Source organism: Camelina sativa, chromosome 8 (assembly GCF_000633955.1).
Source record: "Camelina sativa cultivar DH55 chromosome 8, Cs, whole genome shotgun sequence".
NCBI classification, from domain to species: domain Eukaryota; kingdom Viridiplantae; phylum Streptophyta; class Magnoliopsida; order Brassicales; family Brassicaceae; genus Camelina; species Camelina sativa.
This window is the reverse complement of record NC_025692.1, coordinates 23,826,747-23,836,286: the sequence shown is the minus strand read 5'-3', so window position 1 is coordinate 23,836,286 and position 9,540 is coordinate 23,826,747. Positions and strand designations below refer to the sequence as shown.

Below are 9,540 nucleotides of genomic sequence, written 5' to 3'. Positions count from 1 at the left end.
CCCCCCCCCCCCCTCACAGGTCCTTCATTTATCGTTTTTCCTTTTTCTCCCATTTTTATGCGATTCTATCTCTTCCATTATTATTATTATTGTTTTTTCTTTGTTCTAACTTTTTTTCCCCAATTGAGGGAAAAAACCGAACTTACTCGATCGATAAAATCAGATGTTCAACAACATGGAGAAATTGTTACCATAGATTTTGGTTCTAGCTAGCAACTTTAACAAGCTTTTCTATTATCTGATTTTAATTTTTTTTTAGTAAGAAACTTTCTACTACGTTTGCTATTACGATATCAATCTGCGACTATTATTTTATACCAACAAAACAAATGAAACAATGATACAAAACAGAACTATTTCTAACCTAAAGATATTTTGCAGAAAAAAGCCAAAAGATAACCATTGATTATAAATTTGTTCCAACGCAGACTACTTATAAACCCGAAAAAGAGCATCTTTTTATTTCAAACATGAAAAGGGTTTGTTTGGTTGTTCCAAAATGTGCTCTCATAGTCATATGACAAAACAAGCAAACAATGAAAAAAGTTGAGTAACCCCAACAGAGCTCTTTCTCATACAACTTGAAGTTTAAACAAATACAATACCTCCCTGTCCTTCTGAAATACCTTGGCATCCCATAAACCCTAATAGTGTGCTTTCAGAATTTATTTCCATGGAGAACAATAGCAAACGCCCTACAAAACAATAAAATCAATTTTGTAAGATAAGGATAGAGGACAAGATGGTTACAGAAACTGTTCATTATCTAGCAGCCGGCTCAAGTTCTTGATTGCCCAAAGAAATCTATATACAGGGCTTAGAACGGGAAGTCTACCTTTTTCACATAAACAATCAACTAAGAATGCTTAAAATCTAGATCTACGCTTTCAAGGTTGCAACAGAAGATTAAAAGAGAGGAAGAAGGATCAACAAGGACTGGAGATGCAAACCTCTGGTTAACGAGGTACTTAAGCAGCAACCTGTAGCAATTCCCTTTCAGCGCGTTCCCTGATCCTTCTCTCGAGCTCTGGCCTAAAGTGCCTTATCAGACCTTGCACAGGCCATGCAGCTGCATCACCCAATGCACAGATTGTGTGTCCTTCGATCTGTTTGGTTACCTCCTGGAGCATATCAATTTCTTCCAGCTTTGCATTACCAACTTTCATTCTCTCCATGATCATCCAAAGCCAACCTGTTCCCTCTCTGCAAGGAGTGCACTGCCCACAACTTTCATGCTTGTAAAAGTAAGAGAGCCTTGCAATTGCATCCACAACATCGGTTGACTTATCCATCACAATGACTGCTGCGGTTCCTAACCCTGATTGGACAGCCTTGAGCGCATCAAAATCCATCAGCACATCCTCGCAGACGTTCTTAGGAATCAGAGGAACAGATGAGCCACCAGGGATGATAGCAAGTAGATTGTCCCATCCACCTCTAACACCTCCACAATGCCTCTCAATCAGTTCCTTGAGAGGTATACTCATCTCCTCTTCGACCGTGCATGGCTTGTTTACATGGCCCGATATACAAAACAGCTTTGTCCCCGCGTTATTCTTCCTACCGAAACTAGAAAACCACTCAGGTCCACGCCTTAAAATGGTAGGCGAAACAGCCACTGTTTCCACATTGGTAACAGTTGTGGGACAGCCATATAAACCAGCGTTAGCAGGGAACGGAGGCTTCAACCTAGGCTTTCCTTGCTTCCCTTCAAGGCTCTCAAGAAGCGCGGTCTCTTCACCACAAATGTATGCACCAGCACCAAAGTGGATATAAACATCAAAATCATAGCCAGAACCACATGCATTCTTCCCCAAGAGACCAGCCGCATATGCTTCTCTTCTAGCCTTCTCTAGATTCAAACGTTCATTCACATATTCACCCCTGATGTAAATGTACGCTGCACTAGCTCTCATTCCAACACCAGCAATCAAACACCCTTCCAACAATTTGTGAGGGTCATGACGCATGATCTCCCTATCTTTACAAGTTCCAGGCTCACTCTCATCAGCATTCACAACCAAATAGGAGGGACGGCCATCAGATACTTTAGGCATAAAAGACCACTTAAGACCAGAAGGGAAACCAGCACCACCACGTCCACGAAGACCAGACTTCTTCATTTCATTGACAATCCAATCAGTACCCTTGAGCACCAAATCTTTGGTCCTATGCCAATCACCTCTCTTCATCGCGCCTTTGAGAAATGGGTCATGTAGACCATAGAGATTGGTAAAAATCCGATCTTCATCCTTGAGACCACCGAAATGAGTCTTTTCCGGAGGCGGAGGAGGTGGAGGCGGCTGTGGAGTGGTGGAAGTGGATGCAGCTTGGGTGCTGAATGATCTCAAAGCTGGAGCCAATCTGTTACTCTCCTTCCAAAGTGATACTGCCCTTTGCAAACCAAGAATCCCCCTAACGGGTGCCTATCATCAAATCCACATAACATAGAGGTTATATTGCAAAATCAATTCAAAGTAACAAACACTCAAACGCATGATTCTGGTTCAAAAGCAAAACATCACAAAACCAATTAAAGGAAGTGAATAAACCCAATCGCTCTTGAAAAAATACGATAACCTCGAGGCAGATCAAATCAAATTCCAATCAATCACAACCAGCTAGATCTATATGAAAGAAGATGTCGCATTTTGAGATTATTCAACTACATACGAAATCAATACAATCAACGTCACAAATTCCAAAAACCCTAACAAATGCGATCGAGAGAGAGAGAGAGAGATTAAAAAAAACAAACACATAACCTAGAAATGAAATTGAAGATCATCAAAGTGAGATTACATACCATTGGAGACAACGCGAAGTAGTCGTACAGAGAGAGAGAGAATGGTCTTTTTGTTCTTGAAGCCACCTGAGAGCAACGCGAGTTATAAGGTAGCTTAGACGGACGGAGTTATAATTCCTCTCCTACCTGAGACCGACGAACTCGAGATGAACTGCTTGGTTTAGATTAGTCCGCGTCTTCATGACGTTAACTTTTTCCTAATGTTTTATGGGCTTATCCTGGGCCTAGCCCAAATATTCCGGCCCGGTAAAAATCAATTAACGTAAAATATGTGGGTCGAATGTGAAATATTTATAAAAGTATAGGGAATAATTTGCATATAGAAACATATACGAGGCGTCTTTTTATAATTTTTTCTCAATCTCCAATTGCCTCTGGCCGGCGATTAGCAGAGGCGGTGGTCCGTTCGAATTCGATAGAGAGACCCAATTTTGATCTGCTCTTCCTTGAGTTTCACGTTTTTGGTGAGTACCATCTATCTATTATCTCTATTATTATGATGATTTAGTTTCAGGATGTAATAAAGTATATAACCCTAAATTTAATTTGTTTAATTCGTTGTATTTAGGGTTTGGGATTTGTTATGGAATATTCCTCAGTTTCAACAAGTTCATGGGGTGCCAATATTGGGTTTGAGGTTTATAAGTCATATATCTGGATGCGTCTGTGTTATATTGTGTTGGGATAATTGTGTTTCTTGTGGTTTTTTTCTTTTGATCCCTTAGTGGAATTGGTTTGCTTTAAGGTAATGGTGCAATTGGGTTATTGCAGCATCTAAAGAAGCACGGTACTGGTCTAGGAATCGCTGAACAGGTGAGCTCTTTGATTCTTGTAACTACTACTTTGGTCTGTATGCTTTTTTGATCCAAGAAGTATGTGTGTTTCCAACTATTTAGTTGAAGCTTTTTTTTTTTTTTTTGCGAGTGTCTGTATTTGCTGTTTTACTGGTCAATTTCTTATTCTGATTTGTTCTCTGACAATTGCTCTACTTGCAATCAGGGGATACTGATGCCTATAGACACGCAAGTGAAACATAACAAACTTGGACTGAGAGCAGAGAAACTAAAGATACAATGGAGGAAGAAAATTGTAAAGTCTCAGGCTACCATTCCTCAAAACAGTGAAAAAGTAAGTGATGTTGCATTTGAATTTATTCTTTTTGGGTCTGTTTCTAGCTGTGTTGAGTTAGACTATAAGAAGTAAGGAGAACTGAATGTGCATTCCTTTTTTTCTCTCCTTTTGACAGTTGAGTTGCTGTGTTCAGGTGTCGAACGTTATGGGTGAGTCCTCTGGATCAAGCAGTTCATTGCCTGCTATCAATTCTTCCAACATTGGGTTTCAGGTATTTATGTCGAGCTGTGTTCTATCTTTAATGTCTATGTTTTACTGTGTGTTTTCCTTGTTTCGAATGATATACTATAAATGGTGTTTAATCAATGGTAAACGTTGGAATATGCAGCTACTAAAGAAGCATGGCTGGACGGAAGGCACTGGTCTTGGAGTCGCTGAACAGGTAAATTTGCATATGCTTATTATATCAATTAGTGTTCTCTCTAGCTGTGGAAACGCAGTGTCCCTTTATCATTCTGGTTCCGTTCTAGTTGCGGAATCGCATCTACTGATGCAATGTTATTCGCCACCCAATAGGAATGTTTCACTTCTCTAATTGTACTCTTCTTCCGAGCAGGGCAGATTGGTGCCTGTACAAGCAGAGCCAAAAAATAACAAAAGAGGATTGGGAGCTGAACAACCAGCTAAGAGAAAAGCGGCACAACCTAAGGCTACAGCTTCTGGACACGGCGAAAAGGTATTGATTCCCTTTAAATCTGTAACTACCTTATAATGAAAAAATATTCATGCATTGGTAAAGAGTATGCATCAACCACACATCATATCCCAGTTTTGCTGGACTTGGTTTTACTTTATCATGTAGCCATGAGCTTTCTTGTTTTACAATTCTTAGCAGGCTCGAGGTAGTTGATATCCATTTTCAACAGAGTAGGAACTAATCGTTTGTAGTGCAGACATTATCTCTAAGGCATATAATTTATATTTTCCTTAAACTATAAATTTCAGGATGAAGGAGAGTCAAAGAAGAGCAAGAAACTCTCTAAGAAAATGCGGAAGATGATGGAGCACGAAAAACATCTACAAGAAAAAGAATTTGAACGAGCCTTCTATAGGGAGTTCTGGCCTGAGAATCTATAACTAACTAGGTTTTCTCCTTTAGTTCTTATTGACCTGGATGTTCCAAAAGCTTTCTGTAATTACTGCAAATTTAGAGTAGCTTTGTTTCCTATATAGCCTTGATCTATGAGGAAGAAGAAAGATAGTTATACGACCTGCGAAACATTCTTCCGTAGATTAATCTACCCTTTTGACATTTATAAAAANAAAAAAAAAAAAAAAAAAAAAAAAAGAGATAATGGAACTTAAAATTGCAGAAGATGCAAGCAAGCAAAACGTTTGCTTGTAAGTTTCTAATTTGTATGTTCATGTGTCTTGCATTGGCTTACTCATGCATATAGCATGACCATTTCACTTTACATTATGGAAGAAATTAGAATAATGATCTGATTCAACATGAGAGTAACTGAAAATTCTAGCTTTTGGTAATCAAAAGACTTCAAATTCCCTTATTTTGTTTGCTTAATTAATTCACTTTTTTTTTTCTTTTCTTGTAGTTGAAATAAATGGGCTGAGAAAGAAAGGCCCATTAACACCTCCCAAATAAATAGAAATTGTTATATCTTCTTCCTTCGCTGTCGTCGTAGTTCCCAGACAAGCTCGCCTTTTTCTGCAGTGCTCCGCCGCATCCGAAGCCGGTCTTTTCAAAATCGTCGAGCTTCAACAATGACGTCACTTCTCCTACCTTCATCTCAATTTCTCCAGACTCGAAGCCAGAGCAATGGCCAACGATTGCTACTCCCTCGAACACCACTGTTCTCCCCACTACCCTCACTCCGTCAGCTGAGACCGAAACACATCTCTGTTTCCGCCGCAACGCCGAAGAAACAGTCGGAGATTGTCGCAGCTCCGAAGCCGAGTGCGAAGAAGAATTCGAGCGTGGAGGAGGAGACAGAAGAAGAGGAAGTAGAGGAAGATATGATGTGGATTCAGGAGAAGGCGTTAGACCTAGTCGAGTTCACTGGATCGGTGACTCAGGCGATTCCAGGTCCTCGAGTTGGAAGTAGCAAATTGCCGTGGATGCTCGCTGTTCCGTTAGCTTACGTCGGCGTCACTTTCGTCACTGCTTTTGTCAAAACCGTTCAGAAGTTCTCTTCTCCTAAAGCTCAACGCAGGAAACTGGTCTCTGATTCCATTCTCTATCTCTCTCTCTCTCTTTTGTGATCCTTACTTGAGATAACAAAAGAACTGATTCAATTTTTTGTTTTGGAATCTCTTCAGGTGAATCAGAATGCTATGCTTTGCAGATCTATAGATGAACTGTTACGGAAAGATGGAACAGTGCATAGCTCTGAGCTTAAGGCACTTGAACAAAAGGTTTGTATATAATAAATGTATTTCTCATCATTGGTATGATCTTTATGATCATTTCATTCCAGAATCTGTCATTTGGAAACGCTGAATTGTGTTTTCTACATCCAGACAGAGTTCAACATGGAGGAGATATTGAGGAAATACATTCGGTATGCGTTGAATGAGAAGCCGTTTAATCCTGACCTTGTTGCTGATCTCATTCATCTGAGAAGAGCTTCTGGTTTGAATGATTCTCAGATTCCTGAGATTTTAAATGAGATCTCTCGTCGTATTGTTAAAGAAAAAGGTTTCCATACAAACCTCTGTTTTATGAAGGTTCTCTCTTCAATTGTTACAATCTTCTTGACATCGTTGGTGGTTTTGCAGGTCCGGTAGTGATGAAAATGCAAGGGTTTACAGAAAAAGGATTCAAGAGAAAACTTGCTGTGCAGGCCCTTTTTGGGAAAATTTACTATCTTTCTGAGGTAAATGGATGCAGAAACATTTACTTCTACTTGAGAGAATCTGCTTACTCTTTTCATCATCTTCATTGATCTATTCATAGAGCCAAATATGCATACAATGTTCTGTATGTGATAGATTTTCTAACTCCATTCATTCTCTTTTCGATAGCTTCCTGACTTCTGCTCAAAAGACAACTCCTTAATCGTCAAGGAAATATTCGGAGTTACAGAGTAAGTTAGACTCTCAGGTTGCTGCTGCTTTATTCTTGTGCTTTCACAACGTTCCTTTTACTTGACCAATCTCTACAAAACATTTCAGTGAAGACGCAGAGAAGCTGCGGATACACGCGCTTGCTGAAGCTGGAGACATAGAGGCACTTGAGAAAATGGTGGAATTTGAGAAAACAGCCGAGTCTTCCTCGGATAAAGAAGAAGAAGATTCAAATGAAGAAGATGACTCTAATACCACTCCTTAATAAGATGTTTCTTTAACACTAGGATTTTTTCCAAAGGGGTTTTCCTCCTTATGTTCTTTGACTTATATATATCACATTGTTCACAGTAGTAGACGTCTAAAATTTCAACCAAAATTTGCCTTTTGCGATAAGTAATGACGCTACTTGTAATAGAAATTTACTCCATCTGAAATGTAGCACATCAATACAAGTTGTGGCTAAATCTAAACTCACAGATGTATAAAAGGAACATTAAAAAAAGGACTCGAGATACTTAAGCTTCTATTTTAGTATAAGCTCTTCTACAAGCACAAATGTTACTTACATTAAGCCAAAGTACTAACTAAAACTCTGCTGTGCCTGAAAAATGGATTCCGGATGCTTTTGGTGCTAACCTAATAGTAATACACCTTGAAATGTAAAATCCCCAGGAGAAGTTCAGTTCCTGGAGTCAAGAGTTTTGATCCTCAATATCGAAATCGATCAGTCTGAAAGGTGTACCATATAATTTGAGGCTAAAGATTTCTGAGTTGACTTTCCAGTTTCCCACCAATACAAGTTTTCATCAAACTGCCTCCTTGAGATTGAATGTTCTGACAGTTTCCCTGGCGTGGTCATGTTCGTGGAGCTCGACTAGTATTTTCTTTAACCTGCGGGCAAGACCAGTGGTTTCCACATCGTCTAGTCCTGAGGCAAGCCTTTTCTCGAGATTTCTTCTAAGTGTCAGAGTACAGTCCACAAGAGGTTGCAGCGAACGACTGCAAAATCAATAAAAACATTTTAGTATGTATCAAGGAGAATACTTGGTAATGTCCTAATACGAGATGCTGATACCATGTGAACCAAATGAAGATAAACAACGATGATTTGTCTAAGACGAATGAGCGTTAAAAAAAAATTGCGTAAGACCATCGTCTGACCAATACTCCTGATTTTGAGGGACGTGCCTAGACTTTTTGCAAATCTTAGTCCCCATCAACAGCCCTACTTTACTTATTCTTGAATGGCACTCGTACAAAACAGCTTAACTTTTCGTGCAGACGGATTGTAATCGAATGGTAAATGGTATGCGACATAAAAGATGTAAACTATAATGTTTCGTTACAATGAACCATGAGCAAGAGAAAGCATCAGATTTGATTGTTAATCACTGTTACCTGTGGGTTCTTGTGACGCTTGGTCCTGTCCATACTCCAGACAAAGAAGCAATGATCCTTTCAGTTCTTGTCACAGCATCATGGATATTTGATGCAATGCTTCTGACATGGGGTAATACTTTTCCAAACAAAAGGTCACTAAGAGCCAAGTTCTCCAACACTGGAAGCGCCAGGATGTCTTTCCACATACATATATTTCTCATAAGACGGACGGATGTCCCAAACCTATATGCAGCAACTTGTGGAGCATTAGGTACAGCCTTCAATACCAGAGGATCCCATGTCGGAACCTGGAGAATAAAGAAAGAACCAGAGGATATTATTAGTCCATTATCTCATAACAGAGTCTGTTTTTATTAGGAATTAGCAAGAGATGTAACATATTCAAATTCATACGCTAATAGCTGCAATGGCTTCAACAAGGCGAGCACGAATAGCAGTCAATAGTTCCGCTACGGCCTCACTCGAAGCAGGAACATAATTTGTCACCAAGCTTGTAGCAGCAACAGCATTTCTTGTCTCCTGAGTGCTAAGTATATCCCAACAACGAACTATCTGGTGGTGCAAAATGGGAATCGCAACCTTTTCCACTAGCTCAGGGACAAGGTTGGCATCAGTATCATCTGGTGCAAAATCATCCTCATCTTCTGGCTTCCCGTAATCAAATAGCAATCCATGCCTGGAGACAGAAATTGTCTGGGTTAAGCACACATACGCTTAGAGACTAATGCCTACTAGATAGTATAAGTGATCTGTGTTTTGACAATGTAAGTTTGGATAGGAAAGTTGGAAATCACGAGTAGCTTACCATTTCATGTCAAAGAAGTCCACATATTGATGAAGAGGATCCCATTTCAAAAGCTCCAGTCTTACATAAGGTGAAAAGATGGAAGGAACAGTCAAAGACATGTAAGCATCCCGATAAGTAGATGAATAGTCTCGCTTCCACCTCTCAAATCTTGCCTTCACCATTGAAAGCTTGGAGTACTCCTCAGATGCATCACTAAAGACCTTATCAGCACACTGAAGTAAGCTATCTCTCGTCTCCTTATAAGCTGAAGTCTCACTGTCACTCTCGTCAGTGCTTGATTCTCCTTCTATTTTCAGAGAAGATCCATCAATCTCCATGGCTGATGCACGCTTATTTTCAAATCGAGCTCGCCTTTTCTGCCGATCTG

General features: G+C 39.8%; 4 protein-coding genes across 11 annotated transcripts in view; 2 read left to right on the top strand and 2 right to left on the bottom strand.

Moving 5' to 3' along the window:
• LOC104708228 (NADH dehydrogenase [ubiquinone] flavoprotein 1, mitochondrial) lies at positions 434 to 2,980 on the bottom strand. Its single transcript, XM_010424764.2, has 3 exons — positions 2,807 to 2,980; positions 951 to 2,426; positions 434 to 695 (listed from the first exon to the last, which is right to left on the bottom strand). Exons 1-2 carry the CDS (start codon positions 2,807 to 2,809, stop codon positions 969 to 971), a joined length of 1,461 nt encoding a protein of 486 aa, XP_010423066.1. The 5' UTR covers positions 2,810 to 2,980; the 3' UTR covers positions 434 to 695; positions 951 to 968.
• LOC104708227 (meiotically up-regulated protein C1442.13c) lies at positions 3,134 to 5,199 on the top strand. Of its 8 annotated transcripts, none has more exons than XM_010424757.2 (8): positions 3,134 to 3,270; positions 3,375 to 3,443; positions 3,578 to 3,619; positions 3,806 to 3,934; positions 4,071 to 4,148; positions 4,266 to 4,319; positions 4,494 to 4,613; positions 4,883 to 5,199. In XM_010424757.2, the coding sequence occupies exons 2-8, from the start codon at positions 3,390 to 3,392 to the stop codon at positions 5,012 to 5,014; spliced, it is 609 nt and encodes a 202-aa protein (XP_010423059.1). In that variant the 5' UTR covers positions 3,134 to 3,270; positions 3,375 to 3,389; the 3' UTR covers positions 5,015 to 5,199. The 8 variants fall into 8 exon arrangements, with proteins under 8 accessions (XP_010423059.1, XP_010423058.1, XP_010423061.1 ...); XM_010424756.2 differs by having other exon boundaries at positions 4,053 to 4,148; XM_010424759.2 differs by having other exon boundaries at positions 3,552 to 3,619; positions 4,053 to 4,148.
• On the top strand, positions 5,499 to 7,347 carry LOC104708226. Its single transcript, XM_010424755.2, has 6 exons — positions 5,499 to 6,115; positions 6,215 to 6,310; positions 6,416 to 6,593; positions 6,674 to 6,771; positions 6,920 to 6,981; positions 7,070 to 7,347. The coding sequence occupies exons 1-6, from the start codon at positions 5,660 to 5,662 to the stop codon at positions 7,224 to 7,226; spliced, it is 1,047 nt and encodes a 348-aa protein (XP_010423057.1). The 5' UTR covers positions 5,499 to 5,659; the 3' UTR covers positions 7,227 to 7,347.
• Positions 7,594 to 9,540, bottom strand: part of LOC104708225 (PAX3- and PAX7-binding protein 1-like) — a 5,316-nt gene continuing 3,369 nt past the window's right edge. Inside the window, exons 4-7 of the mRNA XM_010424754.2 lie at positions 9,171 to 9,357; positions 8,759 to 9,041; positions 8,363 to 8,652; positions 7,594 to 7,963 (exon numbers count right to left, since the gene is read on the bottom strand). Of these exons, the coding sequence (XP_010423056.1) occupies positions 7,771 to 7,963; positions 8,363 to 8,652; positions 8,759 to 9,041; positions 9,171 to 9,357 (953 nt within the window). The 3' untranslated portion in view covers positions 7,594 to 7,770. The remainder of the gene's footprint in view (positions 7,964 to 8,362; positions 8,653 to 8,758; positions 9,042 to 9,170; positions 9,358 to 9,540) is intronic.